This window comes from Trichosurus vulpecula, chromosome 1 (genome assembly GCF_011100635.1).
Source record: "Trichosurus vulpecula isolate mTriVul1 chromosome 1, mTriVul1.pri, whole genome shotgun sequence".
Taxonomy (NCBI): domain Eukaryota; kingdom Metazoa; phylum Chordata; class Mammalia; order Diprotodontia; family Phalangeridae; genus Trichosurus; species Trichosurus vulpecula.
The window spans coordinates 282639708-282659845 of record NC_050573.1 but is presented as its reverse complement, the minus strand read 5'-3'; the positions used below and the strand labels follow the sequence as shown (position 1 = coordinate 282659845).

General features: G+C 34.4%; 1 protein-coding gene across 4 annotated transcripts in view; it reads left to right on the top strand.

Moving 5' to 3' along the window:
- MYBL1 (MYB proto-oncogene like 1) overlaps window positions 1-20138 on the top strand; it is a 55765-nt gene that overhangs the window by 8917 nt on the left and 26710 nt on the right. For all 4 annotated transcript variants that reach the window (XM_036742229.1, XM_036742231.1, XM_036742233.1 and 1 more), the window contains exons 2-6: window positions 3225-3330; window positions 3662-3733; window positions 6523-6615; window positions 10926-11146; window positions 17484-17661. In XM_036742229.1, coding sequence (XP_036598124.1) covers window positions 3225-3330; window positions 3662-3733; window positions 6523-6615; window positions 10926-11146; window positions 17484-17661 — 670 coding nt within the window. The remainder of the gene's footprint in view (window positions 1-3224; window positions 3331-3661; window positions 3734-6522; window positions 6616-10925; window positions 11147-17483; window positions 17662-20138) is intronic.

Sequence of the window (20138 nt, the reverse complement as noted above, 5' to 3'; positions counted from 1 at the left end):
AAATATTTTTCTACATATTGGTCCTTTCCCCTTTTCTTTGATCTCTTTGGGATACGGACCTAGCAGTGGTATTGCTGGATTGAACACACAGTTCCAAATTATTTTCCAGACTGGTTAGACCAGTTCACAACTCCACCAGCAGTTCATTAGTGTCCCTATTTTAATGTATCCCCTCCAGCATCTGTCATTTTCCTTTTCTTTCACGTTAGCCAATGTGATAAGTGTGAGGTGGTACCTCCACTCTCCATCCCTTTGACTTTCCACACCAAAACATTCCTTTCTGGCCATCCTGATATGAACCACTACTGAAAAATAAGCCCTAATTGAAGGCTTGAGAGTAGGGATTGAATTTTTGTGTATTTATCCCCTGAACTTAGCATAGTGCCTGACATATAAGCTCTTAATAAATGCTTTTTCATTCATTTAATGTGTTTCAAGTGTCATTGTCTTATCTCTTTAACTACTAGTATATATTTATCTAGAATTAAGAATTCTAGACATTAGCACAAAGAAGGCACTTAAAATATTTGATGAATTGAATTAAATGAAGTATTATGAAAGCACATATATCCTACTTAGGTCTGTGGTCTCATAAGCATCTGTACTCACAAGTCCATATTCCAGCTATATCCATGCCTTCTTAATAATTCTTTTCCATATTCTTTTTAGGATCTATTCATTATGCTGCAGGATTTCCTCTGCTTTTAATATTTCTGTGATAGTAGCAGAACACTTGGGTGCCTGTTTTATTTTCAAAAAATGACCAAGTCTCCTCATTTTCCAGTTATATCGGGGCCTTGATGGCTTTTTTGCCACATCTCATGCAAAAGTCATTGCTAGCATTATGCTGAAATCTATTTATAACAATCACAACTTTCAAAATTTCTCTTTTAGTTATTATAGTTTTTATTTTTCTAAGATTGTTGGCATTCCAGTATTTGCAGCACTGGGATAATATTGGTGTTAAAGAGCCAGGCTCCTTTGTGCAGCAGTGTAGAATCACTTTAGGCTAAGAAAGAATTGCACAGAAAGCATTAATGACTCCTTGAGTGGTATAGGGCTAGTGAGAGGTGAATAGTCTGTTTGGTAGAGATAATAATGTTACAGTTATTCTTTAGTTTTAGGAAGTTTCCTCTGAGCTAGAATTCCTAGTCCAAAAATCAGTATGTTTATCAAAGATGGCTCCAGACTTATTTTCTTCTGGATCAACAGTGCAGGAAACTGCCTCCATAACACTTTCTATGCTGCTTGTAAAAGTAAGCAAGGAAAAATCTCTTCTTTCCAAGAGTTAACTTAGGGAAAATTAAGTAGGTTGTCTTTGGTGCACTTATATGTTCTTCTGTTCCCTAGGTACCTAGGACCCTCATTCTACCCTTGGGCTGCCCTTACTGTCGTCCCCACCACTACATCCTTTTCCTCCCTTCCCCCATTTATGCTTCTTACCTAGGTTTGTTCTCCCCTTTTCTACTACAAAATTACCTTTCCTGTATACCTCCATGTATCCCCTAAATCAAAAGCCCTATTTATTTGATGTGATAGATTTCATTTTGATCTCTGGAGGAAAAACATCCGATTAATTCATAGTAAGGTTCGAATGACTGATGATGAGTCCTCTTATGGGATTTAAAGGAGGTATTTGCTAACCCCAATTAAGCTCAAATTTCTAGTTGATAAATGGTCTAAAGATATGAACAACAGTTTCCAAAGGATGAAATCAAAGCCTTATGAAATCAACAACCATATGGAAAAATGTTCTAAATTACTAATAAGTAGGGAAATGCCAAATAAAGCAGCCCTTTATAGTTCTATTTAACCCCTATCAAGTTAGCAAAAATGACAGTTGCTGGAGCACCTGCAGGAAAAACAGGCACATAGTGCACTGCAAATTGGTATAGCCATTCTGGAAAGCAATATGGAACTATGCCTCCTGAAATCACTAAACTTCATCCCCCTTGCCCAGCAATGCCACTACTGGGTCTGTGCCCGCCCCCCCCACCAAAAAAAATCAAAAAAAGAAGAAAAAAGACATATATGTACAGAAATATTTAGAACAACTTGTTTGTAGTGACAATGAGTTAGAAACTAAGTATATGGTCTCAACTGGGGAATGGTTGAATAAAATATAGTATATAAATGTAATGAATGGGATGTTATTATTGCACCATAAGAAATAATGAAAGAGATAGTTTCATAGAAACCTATGAAGACTTGTATTAACTGATATAGAATGAAATGAGCAAAAGCAGAGGAATAATTTGTACAGTAATGACATTGTAAGGACACATAATTTTAAAAGATGACATTCTGATGAACTGCAACAAGCAACAATTCCAGGGGACAAAGGAGAAGGCACAATGACTTCCTCCTAACAGGTCATGGACATGTGGGACATATTTTTTGAATTTGGCCAGTGTGGGAATTTATTTTGCTTGACTATATGTATTTGTTAAAAGAGTTTTGTTTTTTTTTTCTTTCTAATTATGAGGAGAGTTGAGAGAGAGAAAAAAATTCTTGTTAATTTGGAAAAAAAACAAATCACCAAAAAATATCATCTCTGGTCCGTTAGTCAACAAACATTTATTAAGTGCTTATGATGTGCCAGACACAGGGCTAAGCACAGGGAGTACAAATATAAACAAAAAGACAGTTCCTGCACTCAAGAAGCTTATGTTCTAATGGAGGAAGACATTTGGGTAGAATTCAAAAAGTATATCTATGTGTAGGGTAAGTTCCTGTCTCTTTTAAATCACACTTTTCGATATACATATATTCATTCTCCCCTAGAGGTAAAGTCGTCTTTCAATAGTCATAATTGGGTCACTGGTTCTTTTTCAAACACTCTAGAAAGTCAGAATCATGGTAATGCTACTTTTATAAGGTTGTTCATACTTGTCCTTGTCCCTCCATAGTACATAAAGACTTAGTTTTTGTGATTTTCTCTGAGTAAATGTAAAAAAAGAATTAAGCCTGAGTGAGAGCTGCAAGTAACTGCATTTCACAGCAAAGAAAGGATGAAGGCTGTGAAAAGAAATCTTAATCAAAGGGTTTACTTGTGCACACGTAGGTAGCAATAGCAATATCTTCTTTTGAACAAGAAGGGCAACAACATATAGATATCTTACGGGATCCCCTTCTTTTGAATAAGAAGGGGAACAATATATAGGTCCTTTGACTTTATAACTCCATAATTAAAACTTGATCTCTTAAATTGTGTTACTTAATAGTGAAGATGAAGATGATGACCTTCAATATGCTGATCATGATTATGAAGTACCACAGCAGAAAGGATTGAAGAAGCTCTGGAACAGAGTAAAATGGACAAGGGATGAGGTAATGCTTGAAAGGAATTTTATCTAGAGTGGGGAAAGACTGTATTTTGCATGTGTGTTTATTGCTCAGTGGTTTATGTATGACTAAGATGCTTTTAAAGAACACACACTAAAACTAATGGCATGGGTACCTAGCATGCATACTTCTGTTGCCTTAAGTAGCTACAGGAATAGCAGCAGACTGATAATCAGGATCAAATCAGCAAAGAGTACAGTTGTGTTGGTCTGGATCCTCTTCTTACAAATATAACCACCAGCAATGATGTCACTGAAATGTGGTGTCTCTTCTCATTCTTGAATTTGTCGAATTCTAATTTGCAACCCTTTCTTAGGATGACAAACTAAAGAAATTGGTAGAACAACATGGAACAGATGATTGGACTCTAATTGCCAGTCACCTTCAAGTAAGTGAAATATTTGTTTGGTATCATATCAGTTTAGGCATATGTTAAGTTTACAGGTTTAAAAAAGCATTAAAGCAAATACAGAGTTGAAATTGAGCACGTTTCTTAAAGAATTTCCACTATCAAAAGTTGCTGAAGTCTTAAAAATGACATATTAGTTATTTTCCTAAGCACAGGTTGTCCCAGGAACTGAAAATTATTATTCTCTATGAAGATGACCATATATTTAACCTTAACCTCTCTCCTGAGCTGTAGTCCTGCATCATCAACTGCCTCCTGGATATCTTAAACTCAGCATGTCCAAAATTGAGCTCAACACTTTTCCTCCTTAAACCTCTTACTTTATAAAACTCTACTATTTGAGGGTTGCAACTTTCCTTCCAGTCATTCAGGTTCACCACTTCAAACTCTTCTCTCCCTTACCCTTTATGTACAATCAGCTCCTAAGTCTTGTTTATTCTAAACATCTTTTAAATCTCTCCTCTTTTGCCCACTCATCAGGCCTACTCTATCAGGCTGTCAATACCTTTCACTTGGATTGTTACATTTGCCTCCTAATTGGTCTTTCTGCTTCTAGCCTCTCCCCTCTACAATCCTTCCTCCTACACTGCTGCCAAAATCACCTTCCTGAATCAGGGGTCTATGTCATTTCTCTAAGTAAAATACAAAATCCTCAGTTTGCTAACTAAAGCCCTTCACAAGTCTGACTCTAGGCTTTCTTTCTAGACTTAGGTTATTCCTTTCATACATTCTTTTGCAGCCCAGCTGGACCTACTTTTGCTTATTAGTACTTGGCATTCTCTTTCTTTTTTTTCAGCATACATTTATTAAGTGAAAATGTAGGTCTTATAAAAATTTTAAAGCTATTCCATATGTATTTTATTTGTTTTAAAGTATTTTATCTTGGCAACATATAGATCCTCAGAATATCCCTGTACTGCAGGGAAAACTGCCTATTTTTTCCAGTTTATATATGGCAGAAGCACAGAGATAAATGTGATTTACCCCCCACATCACTGTGAATAGGACTAGAATCTAATTTTTTTCTGATTCCCAGTCTAATTTTTTTTTAAATCACAGTGCACTTAGGTACTGTGTTGTTGTTCAGTCATTTTTTAGTTGTGTCCAACTCTTTGTGACCCCATCTGAGGTTTTGTTGACAATGATATTAGAGCTGTTTGCCATTTCCTTCTCCAGCTCATTTTACAGATGAGGAAACTGAGGCAAACAGGGGTAAGTGACTTTCCCAGGGTCACACAGCTAGTAAGTGTCCAAGGCTAGATTCAAAATCAGGAAGATGAGTCTTCCTGACTCCAAGCCTGGTACTCAATTCACTGAGCCACCTAGGTGCTCTGCATTTAGGTACTAATAGTTACTAAAACTATGACAATGTCTTGTTTTACTATGAAGGAAGCAAGCTCTGAGTGTTTTGAGGGTAGAGAAAGTCAGATCTCTTAGAATTAATCAAAAAGGGTCATAACTATATCTTACTTTTTAAAATTCAACTAGTATTTATTGAATTCCAAGCTGTATACATTTCTTTGTTTTTATGACCAGTACTCTTAAACTGGAGAGGCAGGAAATTACATAACTAAATATATACTCCTTTTCCTACCTTTTTTGGTATAACTTAGTCTAAAATTCCTCTCTTTTGGAAAATTAACCTAAATTTCACCTGCTGTGACTTAAGCGCGTTCCCCGCCCCCCCCCCCCTTTTTTTTTGGTTCTTGGTTGAGACCGAGAACTATAGTAGACTTGAACTGATGTATTAGTTTTTATTCATTTGACTGAATCTTAAACCCTTTAATTGTGAAAAGTTATCTTGGAATCTTTTAAAAAATCTCTTTTCATAAATATTAAGCACAAGTATTTGAGAGATAGTAGACAAAAGGTTAATACAGTTAAAAACTGTAGTAAAAGGCAAAGGATATGTGTTATAATATTGCCATTTTCTAACTGAGCAAGTCATTCATTTTCTTACTGATTTATGTAGTTTGGTACTTTATTTTCCTACCAAATTGATTTGTTTTGAGAAATTGTATTCCTGTATTATATGTGCTTATTTCATTTTGATTAGATTCCTTATGTTGGTCTGAATTTTAGATATTTTAGATATACTTAAAGCTGTGATTAAAAAACATTTATTGGCATTTTATAAAGAAATATAACTGGAAATGAAGTATTATCCTGGACTGTGGCTGAATACCATGTTCACATTTGCCATGGTCATACTATCATATCAACATTCTATTCTTGTCTCGTTTCTCTGTTCCTGTCCTTCAGATCACCTCATCTTTTGCTGGCATTGGGTTGAAGTATACATGCTTGTGCATTGTAATTTTAGCTTATCTGTTACCCAGGCCTCTGTGACAGTCACTTTTAGTTTTGTCCTATTGCTTTCAGTGAAGAATCAGTAGGGAGATGGCCATATATACTTCATCTTCACTCAAAATTTGTTTTTATTTCATAGATGAAGTCCTTGGGATGGAGAGAAGAAATATTTAGGCATGTAAACTGTGTTCTCGTGTATGTATGCATATACATAAATACATATGTACATGCACAAACATAAATACATATATGTGGGGGGTGTGTGCATATGTATATATACACACAAGTATGGGTATGTATAAAAATAAAATATTATTATAAGAATGGTAGTAAATGTGAAAGCTTAGCTTTTTCACGTTGTGGGACTTCCAGGATTAGGTTTCCCTTCAGGTTTGGGGGAATATCATTGTGGGAAGGAAAGTATTTCATAGCTGAATAATTTTAAAACTATGTTTCAGAACCGGTCTGATTTTCAGTGTCAGCATCGATGGCAGAAAGTTTTAAATCCAGAATTAATCAAAGGTCCCTGGACTAAAGAAGAAGATCAGAGGGTAATAAACACATGTTTTTAATTTTTTCTCTGGTGAAGAAATAGTAGGTATAGTTATAAGATCTTGTTTTTTCTAGTTGGTATTTGTAGTCTTGTTATGCAAAGTATCAGTTTACTTTGATTTCATGTCCTAGTCTCCCTTTTTGCATCAAAGTAAGATGTTGATATAGGCTATGTATCAGGCACTGTTAGTTGTTTTGAAATGTAGATTTGTTTGTATTGTATTTCACTGAATAGAGGGTAACAAAATATACATACTTGGTTATATGACCTCTTTTTTCTCTTAATATATGGTATTGAGGAGTCAATTTTTAATAGCTCATTCACCGTTTCTTAATCTCATTTGCAGTTCTTTGATTGTCAGTCATTTAAAAACAAAAAGAAAACAAAATGATAAACTAAACAAGAATCTTGAACCCTGAGAGCCTTTGGTCAGATTAGAGGATTAGAGTGGAAGAAAACCTAAAAGGAGATTACTAGGGGCATTGACAGTGCTTGACTGGAAGTTTAACCTGGTACAAAAGAAACCGAGGGAGGGCTGACATTGACTTTCTGCCACCTGAGGCAGATAGGGGACCCTGGTTGGTGATTACCTTCCTAGAGAGGCAATCATATTTCCCAAAGTGAGTGCCTTGCACGTGGTAGATGCTCAGTAAATATTTAACTGATGTGCAGTTTTTGACCTAAATAAGAAGAACACCATATAATCTATTTCTGTCAGAGTATTAAGTCCATTTTGTGGGCGTTATTTTGTCATGTGAACTCTTTAAAATATTAGATTATACTCCAGCACTTAAAGCTACATAAACAGGACTAAAAATGAATACATAGTGATTATTCAGTGGCTTGTGTACCATGTTCCATGGCGGGAGTAAAATGGCTCAGAGCACAGAAGAGAGATTGGTGGGCCATGTTGGGTCTAGCTAACCAGAGAATGGGTTAGGCTCTTCTATTTTCTCCATTGCAGTTTGTGACTTGCCACCTTTATTATTCAATTGGGAGGAGGTTTCCTTCAACACACTTCCTCCTTAACCTTTAATTACAGTCAAGATGCTATGTGGAAGAGTTTCAAAAGATGTGATTTTGAATCCTTACTGTGCCATTTATTAGCTAGGCATCAGGCAAATCACTTGACTATTAAGAACTTCAGTTTCCTCATGTGTAAAATGAGACTGGACTGGGGGTCTCTGATATCATGCGAATCTGAATCATTTAAAGTTTGACAAAGGTCAGTACTTCTGAATAGAAATACGATATAATATCACATGTGTGTATTTCTCTATTGGCTAATACATTTATGTTTATAAGTGGTCATTTTGACAAACTATCAAGCAGGGAATAGAAGTATTATTCATCCCCGTTTTTCAAACAAGGATAGTGATGCTCAAAAAGGTTATGACTTTGCACAAAGTGACCAGAATGTCTGGTTCCAAGTCTAATGTTATTTCTGCTTTACCATGTTTCCACCTCTGTATCAATAGGTATTTTCTTATTTCTTTTCAGAGTGAAACAGACCCTGTCTGTTTTACTTGAATTATATTAAATTTTTTAAATTTGTTTTTTCTAACTTGAGGAGTTCTTAAATTAGCAAGTATGAAGTCATCTTGTGGATTGAGTTTTCATTTCATTAATTCCTTCTAAAAGTTGTAGGAAAGTTAAATGTATATTGACAGAAGTATACTCTTCGAAGTTGTCCTCAGGATCCTTGAATGTGATTTTTTTATTGTTTTATAGTGAATATGCTTATCTTGAAATGCAACTCAAACTATAATGGAAATCATTGGGGAAAGTATGATTTGATATATAAATACTCACTTTACAAACTGTTCAGGAATTAATCTAATGTATAAAACAACACCTACTTCTGCTTTTAAATCTATATGTGTAAGTGCTTTTTAATTATAGTAGGCATTGTTCACAACAAAATTTTGTTCCTTTAATCCTTAAGATGAAAATGTCTGAAAATTAATGGATTATTACAATGATAGCAGCCTTTTATCTGATGAAGAAAAGGCACTTTAGATTAAAATACATTAGCAAAAAAACACAATTCTGTAGAATTAAATAATGGGTAATAAAAATCACAATCAGCAAAGGTTCCAAAAATTGTAATAATGATGACAGTATAATTTGTTAGTACTTCATTTCCTTTCCATTCTAGTGTTCCATCTTTTTGTCTATTTTAAACCTACTTCTGGATCTCTTTCTTCCTTTTCTCATTTCAACAAATATTTGAGTGCCCTCTATGTACAAAGCACCATGGTTAGGCATTATGGAGGACACAAAGGAGAACATGAAATAGCCTCTTCCTTGGTGAAGTTTATTGTTAGATAAGGTAAATAAGAATTTTACACAAAACACTGTAAAACTGGGAAAATAAGTGCAATAAGAGGAATTCAGAGGAAGAGGGTTGTCTCTAGCTAGAGGGAAAATAAAAATAGCTTATGTTGATATTTCAAGGTTTACAAAATGTCTTTTCACAACAAATTTTTGAAATAGGTAGTGTTATCTCTTTTACAGATGAGGAAAATGAGGCACAGGGAAATCATTTTTTTATGGTCACATAACTAGTAAGTGGCAGAGCAGAATTCAAACCTATCTTTGCCTGATTTTAAATCCTGTTTTTTTTTTCCTATGTTACTGATACATATGTGTGTACACACAAACACACACACACACACACTCACACACACATGTTCGCATGCCTCATCCTTTAACGTGATGTTTTAATATTTACAAGGTACTTTGCATATATTATCTCATTTGAGTCTTTCAGCAACCCTAGGAGTAGGTAGGTGCTGTGGGTGTTATTATTATTTTAAAGATGAGGAAACAGGTTCAGAGAGGTTAAGTGACTTGCCCATGGTTACACAGCTAGTATGAGTCAGAGGCAGGATCTGAACTCATGTTTTCCTAATTCCAAGGCGCATCCTCAATCCACCGCCGCCCCTGATAAAGAGAGGGTAGTGGAATGCCTGGAACCAAATCCCCAAGGTAGCCCATAGAGTCAGCTTAATCTCTTGATAATCACTTTGATTGAGGCTAGATTGAAGCTGTCCTATAAAACACTTTCATTTTTTGTGCTTTTATTCCAGGATGTGTGTCAGATATTTAAATTGTGAAGAAGTAGAAAGTGATAGTCTCATCTTTCCTATATTCCATTCAGGAGATAGGGGACATTATAGAGAGAGCCATACAGGAAATAATGTAATAAATAATTTAGTAAAGTGATGAGAGAGGGATGGGTGCACTTTGAAGGAGACCATTGGCGTAGCCTTTGCTGATTAATGATGTTTTCTAATACCACTCGATAATTATATAGAACTTCACAACCCACTATTTGAGAAGCACTAGTAAAGACCCTTAAGTGCTCGTTACATCTTCTAATTGCCAGCGACATTTTGCATTTTATAGGTTAAGGGTAGATATGTATCAATATATTGTCGTGAACAATGCAGTTAAATGGCTTCAGGCAAAGACTTTGTGGGCAAGCATTTAATAATAATACAGATTATTGAGAGAAGTGTTTTCCCTTCACTACTATATTCCCACTGAGAAATTGGGTGTGGGAGGATGGGGAAAAGGGGAGAAGCTGCCTCTAATAACTGCATCATTATAATGGTTTAGCTGGTTATGGATATAGACAAAGTCATGTTAATTTTTTATTTTCAATGCTAATCTAACTGAAGGGTTGCAATTATTGGTTAGCACATTTTTTACTGGTAGAGGAGGAGAAAACTTAGAATTCTGAAAGTGATTTGTTAATCATCTTAGTGAAAATGAGTTTTTTTTAAAGAGATTGAAAAATAAATGCACATTCTGATATCACTACTATTGTTATACTAAGCTATTTTAGACAAATCAATTTAGCTTCTAAAGAACTAATGTTATTTTAATATTTTTATTGATATCGTTTGTCTTTATAATTACACAGTTTTGTTTCTTTTTCTTATTGTTTTCCTGTGCTTATTACTTCATTCTACTTATGTCCATATGTTTTCCTATGGTCCTGTGAATTCATCATATTCTTTTTTTTTTAAACATTATGGAAATATTCCATTACATTCATGTATCACAGTTTGATTAAGCATTCTCTAGTCAATGAACATTTATAAGCACTTGTGTTAATCATGTTTTCATTAGTGTATATAGGCTTAGATAAGTTCGAGCCCAAAGATATGGACTTTGGAAATCTGAAGAAGTGCGCTTCACCACAGTTGTGCTTTTGAATTGGGAATTAAATTTTTAGTGATATTATTCAAATTTGAATACTTTTTTGTTTCTACTTTAAAACATATTTCTTTTTTTCAGGTTATTGAATTAGTTCAGAAATATGGCCCAAAGCGCTGGTCTTTAATTGCAAAACATTTAAAAGGAAGAATAGGGAAACAATGCAGAGAAAGGTGGCATAACCATCTGAATCCTGAAGTAAAGAAGTCTTCCTGGACAGAAGAAGAGGACAGAATAATCTATGAAGCACATAAACGGTTGGGAAATCGTTGGGCAGAAATTGCCAAACTACTTCCTGGAAGGTGCTTATGTAAATGTGTATTTTTTTCTGTAATGAAAAATAATATTTATTAAGATTTGTCATATTTATAAGGCAAAGCAAACTTAAAGGAAAAATTAAATAGTAAACATCTTCAAAGCTTTCTATGCATCTTAATCTAAAATTAAGCTTTCTTTTTAAAGTAAGCAACTTTTTAGGGTTTTTAATTTTAATGAAGTTTTTGCTTTATAATTTTCCAATAAGTAACATTAGAATCAATTCAATAGCAATTTTTTTTGTAATAAAAGTACAGGCCTTCACAATGTAGGCAATGTAGGCCTGAGTTTTTTAAAGAGTAGCTATTATTTTTCTTCTTATCTGGTTACAAATCAGTATTAAGCAGATGCTTTTTAGACAAGCATGGCCTTAATGGGAACTGAAAAGAATTCAAATCTTAGATATAGTTCTACAAAAGATTCTAGCTTTTTTTAAATGAATAACATCATGGCCTTCAGTATAGCTTTCTGTTCTAGTAGAGGGATAGAAATACTTGCTCTCATTTTTTCTAAACCATCCCTGTAACAATCTTCTGGTATTTTTCCAAGAATCAGTATCATGTTCACCAGACCGTAGTTCACGACCTTCTCGATTGTTTTATGAAAATAGACGTAATGCTTTTTAATCTCCAGTCCTGCAACACTTGGTCTTCCACAGTAGCTTGAAAATCAACAACAGTGGTTCAGCAATCCCTGTTCTCAAGTACTTTTTAGTACCCTGGTGTGGAGTTTGCCCAGGGCAGCTAGGTGGTGCTGTGGATAGAGTGCTGGGCTTGAAGTCAGGAAGACTTGAGTTCAAATTCAGTCTCAGAAATTTCCTAGCTGTGTGATCTTGGGCAAGTCACTTAACCTGTATTTACCACTGGAGAAGGAAATGGCAAACCACTTCAGTATCTTTGCCAAGAAAATCCCATGGACAGAGGTCCACAGGGTCGTGAAGAGCTGGACATGACTGAACAACAACAATGGAGTTTGCCCAAGTCAGGTGACTGGAACTCACTTAGGGAGCTAGCTTGCTTTCTTCTATTTCTTAATTATATTGCGTTTCAATTCCACTTTAACAATTTTTGTTCTGTCCTTTCCAGGCTGTGTATTATTCTCCTTGGTAGAGGAAACAGAAGCAAAATAAAATTTGATTAGTTTTACTTCTCTTTGTCATCATCCTGTGCACTTAAGCAGGGGCTCTGTCCCTTCTTTAATCTTACTTTTAACCTCTACTTAGCTGAACATTTTCTATTGTTCTTGGCATTTAACTTTATGGGACCATTCCTGTCTTTGATACTCATTCTCATTTATGCATTCTTGGTTCCATTTCCTCTGTTCATTTAAACATTTAAAAATACAAGCTCATCAGTAAGCTCCCTCAACAAATCCTTCAGTGTTTTTAGGCTCCTTAACCTTTTCTTTCTCACTGAAGTAATTTGTAGTTCTTATTAGAGTTTCATCTCATACAACCTCTCATCTCATTTGAAGTGAGGTCCCTTTTAGAGTCATAGACCATCAGATCCTACACCCTTGTATTTAAATATTTTGAAATCTTTTTTCAAGTAAAATTTTTTTCCCTTCAAACACTTTTCTGATTATGCCAGACAAATGCCTTTTTCATTATCTATGATGAATATTAAGTTCCCCAGATTCTCCTAATTTCTACTACCCTGATAAGTTTCTGTTTATTGTTCAAAATCAAGTCCCACTCAGCAGGTATCCTTTTAACTTTCTGTATTCTGATAGGTAAAATTAGTAGCAAATCTAAATCATGTATTTTTCAAGTGTCTAAACCTGATAGATATATCTAACAGTTGTACGAATAATTGAAATTCCCCAACACAACTATGTCCTATGTGCCAGTTTTGTTATCCACATCAGGAACTTAATTCTCATTCATTTCCTGTAGCTTTTTTTTTTGGGTGGTAATACTCCCATTATATCATTTCTGTTTCTCTCTATTTTATCTTCACTCAAATACCCTCCACTGTGTTTCCTTAACCCATGTTTATGCATTTCTAAACAGGAACATCTTGATGTGTAATGATCCTATATTGTCTCTATTCTTTTTGAGCCTTCAATAAGTTCTACTTTGATGCCTCAGTGTTGTGGAGGTGACTCTGAATTCTTAAATGCTATACCTATAAACTTGGGTAAGCCTTACCAAGCTGAGAAGACTGACGGATGACCTAATATTGTGCATCTGATTCCTGAGGATCAAACTAGCTAAGTCTTCAGAGGTTCATTATTAGGTTGACTGTGGCTGAAGAAATTTTTATCTATAACACTTCTTTTAAAAAAGTCTTTCAAGTCATAGCAAGATTGGGCTGGAGTCTATGGCGGTAGAGGGTAATACTTAATCCAGTGAAATCATAGATCCTAGAAGTATTGAATTATTTTGTCAGGGTAAAGTACAACATTCACTGGCATATTATAGTTATTTATCGCACAGTGATGCCTTGTTTACCTCCTTGGGTTAAGTTCTCTAGTTCCCTTTGTTGTATATACTTTTTCTGCACATTTGTGTATTTTTTTCTCCCTGGATATATTCTGTCCTGTGAATTTCTAGGGACCTCCTGATAGTGTTTTTCCTGTGCCCTCTTGTGGCACATTTACTGACCTCTACAATATCTGGTTAAACAGCTATGTCCTTTTCGTTTTAAAGCACTCTTGTTGAGATCATCCAGTCTCCTATTTTTCATAGTTGCCATGAGATATACTCTATCTTTGGCTAGTAGCCCATCATTAATGGATGTTGTACCATAATCCAGAAAGTTGAATGCAGTTTTCCAGCACTGATTTCTTAGCCATTTGCTTCTCATACCTGCCTTTCTCTACTGTCAGCTGGCAGCAATTATGAAAATGACAATTATTTTCCTATATCCTTCAGTTTGCTGCCTAGGTCTTCAAAATCCCTAGAGAGTCTTCCATGTTTGTTTTTTTTAACTCTTCTTATTCATTTACGTGTGAATCACCAAGATAAAGTCTTTCAGTTTGGTAAATTTCAGGAGGGTCTCTGTCATCTCAAATATACCCTAGGACAAGCCAGCATGCCAAAAGATTTCAGGTGGCCTGTGAAAAATGTAGAGGAGAACTTCCTTTGTATGTAGAGGAAATCCTTAGGGATGCAGCAAGCAGGCTGCAGGATGTGCAGGCCTGCCCTAGGAGAACAGCATACCTCCCAGATGCTTGCATCAGTTTTACGTATGTCCATTTTTACAGGGAGTTGGCTGTCACCATTATCACACATATTTTTCTGATGCCAGCAGCTGAAATCCTGCCTCTTGGTGGCAACTGTGGATTCTCCTTATACAGAACTCTTAAGTTTGGAAAAGTACTTTATATACATTTCCTCATTTGACAATTTCTTGAGGACTGGGAGCTACTTCCTCCTTAAGAAGTGTGAAAGCAAGTTTTTTTTTCCTTTATTTTTCCTCTGAATCAAATAATATTTCTCTCCTCAGACAAGTTGGAAGATCTTGTACCCTCTCTAATGTTGAGGCCAGCTTGTACTTCATACGTAAATATCACTTTCTTTTGGAAGAAATACAGCACTTCAAACATTAGACTTGAATATTCTGTAGTGCCTTGTATGTGTTAGTGATCAATAAATATTTATTTAATGAATGTGCAATAAAGCCTTATATGTAGGAAAAAATGGAATTGTTCTACATTTTTCTCCTGGAGCCTTAGTGTACAAAAACAATGTCTTTTCTTACTATGATCTTTGTTTCTTTGATATTTTTTCCTCATCATTGGAAGTAAGAATTATTTCCAACTGTATCCCTAGCACCTGGCACAAATTGTAGTAGGTGCTTAATAAATACTTGTTAGTTGATTGTAAATTGATCTGTGATCTACTATGTCTTTTACTTCAGATGAGAAAATTAGTGTTTGTTTTATCATTTTTTGACATTTGTAATCTTGCCTTGCTATCTCTAAAGTTTATTTTTAAAAATTGGAATAATAATTATAGTCTTTGATCTAGTCCTTTGTATTTCCTACCATTTTGTTTTCCTCCATAAATAATTCCTCTTGAACAGTGAGGAGATACAAAAATGGAACCTTCCAGCTTCCCTCCAGTATAATACAACAAAAGTAGTAGTAAAACTTTTTGTTCAAAACCTGAAAAATTATTGTGGCAAAGAAAGCTTTAAATTAAAAGGTCTTTGATAAAATCACAGATCATTCAAGGTATCATTGTAGGTATTTCACCACAGATGCAGTTCACTGCTTCTCCCCTTCTTCTTGTCCTGTGTAATTCTTGTCTTTATTTACTTATGAATCCTCCAAAAAGGTCCTGCGTTGCATATTGGGCACCTTCTTGTTCTTTTATGTCTTGAGGCTACCAAAGCTCCAATTGACCTATCCATCTGTTTTCTCCAATTCTCATTGCTTGACTATCTCGTATCTTTCTGGTCATTCTTAGCTTCAGCGATATCCTGTACCCCATTTTTTGCATACAAAATGCTTTTGATAACATGATGGTTTATACCTACTCTACATTTGTCTATTTTCTTTTGAATTAATTAAATCCTTGTGAGATTGTGGTGTCCTAGGATTTGTAGGTGTGTAATATTCCCGGAAAAATATTTACATTAAAGAACTAGATGGACTTTTGCCGTTTGAGATCATTGAAAGCAATGCAGTTTGCCAAATGCAGTCTACCCTCATCTGCTCTTCCAGCTTGATTTTAGACCTACCTTATTATCCATCTGTAATAAATCCAAAATGTCTTTTGATGGACTAATTTGATGGGCCGTCATCCTATCATTTTCTGAACAGTATGTGGTTTTCCATCCACTTTGGTTTTGTCCAGAATTGGTGATTAGATCAATGTCAATGTATGTTGTGTTATATTCCATAAGGATGTTTTATAATGTTTCAGAATTTGATGCAGTTAATATTATTGCATTAGGGAATCAGGGCATTTGGAGAAGCTCGCCATAATGCAACCTTATACATAAAATTACTCATGGCTGGGGCCAACACCTCTGATATGCAAATATGTATTTCCTTTGTAAGAATTGGCTTGATTTTATTTTGTTGAAAATATCTTGGAAGTTATCCTTTAAGTACTTTTACATACTGCATGGATTTTTTTTTTAGTGGACTTGATGAGGCTCAGCCTTATCAAAGTCTCTTAATGACATTGCCACTTCACATAATACAATACATAGGTTTTTGAAAATCCTTAGAGAGTCTAACTTTGGTGTTTTCCATATTGTTGATGAGAATAAATGCTTTTGAAAATGTGTGTCTGTTCCAGTTTGTGTTTCTTTCCTTCCAGTTTTTTTTTAGCAGTGGTCTCCACTTAATCTGGTTCAGCTGGACCAAGCTTTTTTTTTTTTTTTTCCAGGCATATGTTCTTCTCACTACTATTTTCACTGTTTTGTGAGACCTTAGATACATTTAAATTTTTTTAGAGGTCTTCATTTCTGTTAGATGAAGGGCAGTGAATAAGAGTACTGAACCTAGAGTTAAGAGGACCTGAGTTCAAATTTAGCCTTAGACACAACATAACTATGGGACCCTGGGCAAGTCACTTAAACCTCTGTTTGCCTTAGATTCCCCCCCTCTAAGATGAGGATAATAATAGCACCTACCTCCTAGGGTTGTTCTGAGGATCTAATGAGATAATAATTGTAAAGTGCTTATAAACGCAGTCCCCGGCACATAGTAAGCACTATATAAATGTTAACTACAATAATAATTATGATTTTGTTTTCAACAACAAGCAATGATCTATCTCAGATGTTTGTAATTGGCAAAATATTGCTCAGTTGGTGTATTTCAAATATTAATATGCATGTTTTTAATTTTGATCATATAAATTTACCTCTTATTTATGCAGCATATTTTAGTTTTATAATTCACTTTTAAATAAATGATGCAGAATTTTCAATTTTTATTTCTAGGTAATAGATTACTTGTTACAGTGTTAGGTTTTTGTTCACTGTACGATCTCTTTTTGCGTCCTTTTAACTTGTTAGCATATTCTTTTTTTTTTTTTTTTGAGGCATTCAAGGTTAAATAACCTGTCCAGGGTCACACAGCTAATAAGTGTCTGAGGCAGGATTTGAACTCAGGTCCTTCTGATTCCAAGCCAGTGCTCTATCCACTATGGTCATCTAAATGCCCCCTTGTTAGCATAATCTTGAACTTGAAATATGTATTTTCCTCTAGAGTTCTGGTTTTACCTTTTTAATAAAACATTTAATTTCAAAAATTGTAAAAAGTTAATTGAGTAATTTGTATAATTTCTAAAGTTGAAAAATTCTTGAAATTCTGTTTCACTCTTATTTTTTCCATTTTTAACTGTACACTATCACTTCTTAGGACTGATAATTCTATTAAAAATCATTGGAATTCTACTATGCGAAGAAAAGTGGAGCAGGAGGGCTACTTACAAGATGGAATCAAATCAGAACGATCTGCTTCATCAAAACTTCAACACAAACCTTGTGCGACTATGGACCATTTGCAAACCCAGAATCAGTTTTACATACCTGTTCAGGCACATATTTTTAATATCTTTATTTTTTAAATGCTTTAGTTGCTGAATAGTAAAACATTTGTTTTCTTAATATTACTGGCCAAAATTGCAAGTCCAATATTATTTAATAGTGGTGAAAAGAAAATAGATGTTTAAATTTCCAAACTGGGGGAAAAAATTAAGAAAGTTATAAAAGAGGCAACTACTACAGGTGATAACCTTACGTAGATATTACTGGATATTTTTATTCGTAGTATGTTTTTCTTATGGGCAAATATTACATTCAGTTTGCCCCATTACTTATAGTTTTGATCTTATCTGGTTAAAGAATTTGGCATATACATATTCTAATGTTGTGATTCACTTGGTCTACGTTTGGTGGGTGAGTGGTAGGCAATTTTTACTTGTAGTCATTGTATATTGTATTTGTATTTAGTCCTACTGTATCTCAATTTATCTCTGTCAGGTTTTACTAATACCATTATCTGGCAAGGGCAGGAAATGCCAATCAGTTCAAATTAGTCAACAACTGATTTCTTGACTAAATTAAACCTGTTTCCCCACCGCATAATTGGTTGTTTGACTGAATTTAGCCAGTCTTTTTTTTTTTCAAACTGGTTTGTATGTACACTCCGACAGTTCAAGAAATTGGGGGAAAAGTTCATTAAGAGTCTTAAACCATAACTGCAATAATATCCTACTTATATAGCAGAGTACTTTGTCACTAATTAGCTGTGTAACACTTGGTAAATCTTTGGGCTTCAGTTTCTGCATCGGGGAAGTGTGAATTAAATCATATCTAATGTCCCACCTTTAAAATTTTAGAATAAAATTTTTTCAGTATATAATCTTTCCTTGCTATCCGTTAATCCATATGACATAAAATAGATGAAGTCTAAAACTGGAATGTCGCTTTCTGAAAAATAAAATATTAGTGGTAGTTTGAATTATTGTATTTCATTAGATTTGTATTTTTATTCCTTTAAGTAGAAACAGAGTTTTTAGGTATAATTTAGGAAAGAGAAGTTGGGGAGAGGGACATTTTAGTTCATAAAGATAACGATAGTTATAAAAATGGTTTATAAGAGTAAAGTTAGATCTCTGTTGAAATCCTACCTAAAATAGTATGGAAGTAACCCTGGGTTCCTGGACCTAAGCCAGTTGAGCAAAAGCTCAGATATATTGGAAAGGCTTCAAGTATAGTTTCAGTGATGTCCTTCATATATGCACTAGCTTATCCAAGTGTGGAAGGTCATGCCACCCACAGGTTATCCATTAGGTGGTCTAGCCTAGGCTATTACTACTAAAGCAACTTATAAAAACTACTTACTTTAAAGGTATAAAGACAACCTAAGCCAGTGGAGGTGATAACTATACTGATGAAATCACAGATATTTTGAAGTAATAAAGTATATAAGTATTAATTTATTAGTTATTAATAGTTTAGACATTTAAGTTTAATACTACCTATTTATATTTTATGTATATTACCTTACTCATAGACACTTCATAGATATTTGAATTTATTTTCTATTCAAGTCCTCTTTTAGCAGTATAAATTGATATAATCTCTGTTAGGTTTAAATTGACATATCCTATCTCTCAACTAGGTTTAAACTAATATATCCTGTCCTTTAATTAGATTTAAGCTGACATATTTCTCAATTAGGATGATAAGCATTTATTAAATAATAAAGTACTTATTAAGCACTTACTTTGCATATGCCAGGCAGTGTGCTAAACTGTTAGAGACGTTAGTTAAACTTAAGAGAAAAGACACAGATAATTCTTAAAGGAATAATTTGGGGACAGGAGTTTGTGGATTTTAATTTTATTTTTAACAATCTTATTTGAAAAAAATAGGAGCATTTGAAATTTCATATGGAGTACTGTAGCAAATTGTCATTTGGGTTAGCCATCATAGCAAGTAAGAAGGAATTCATATTTATTCTATGGGATCCTATGGGAACCTATGGGATCTAGATAAGACAACTAAAAAAAATCCCTGTATCTTTTGTCTTTTGCTGTAAACTGGATTCTCCAGTGGAAATAAAAGAGTCCTCATTTAGTATGTTGTCAGAGTGTCTATAGTAACTATTGTTGTTAGTCTCCTTCAAGCATTCAAACACTCCTTTTAAATTTTTTTTTTAAATCCTTATTTTATTTTTGTCTTTGTTTGGAATGGAATGAGGTGAAGCCTTGCCTTTAGTCTTCATCATTTGAGCCTAACCTCTTCTAAATGATAGGAGCACATTCAGCCTTATTACTTTTTGGAGTGCTAGGTTGTAGCGAGATCTCTACCTACCCACAAAATCTGGCAGAGGGATAAGATGAATTTGTGTAAGGGTGAAATTTGTGGGTTTGGGTTAAAGACTGACCCTTAGGTCTGTCTATTAGATCTGGGAGAAGTTTCAAATCTTTTTTCCCAAATGTTCTAATTTAAGGACATACATTTTTCAAAAGTCATGAAATTTAAGATCCCAAGTTAAAATTGCATA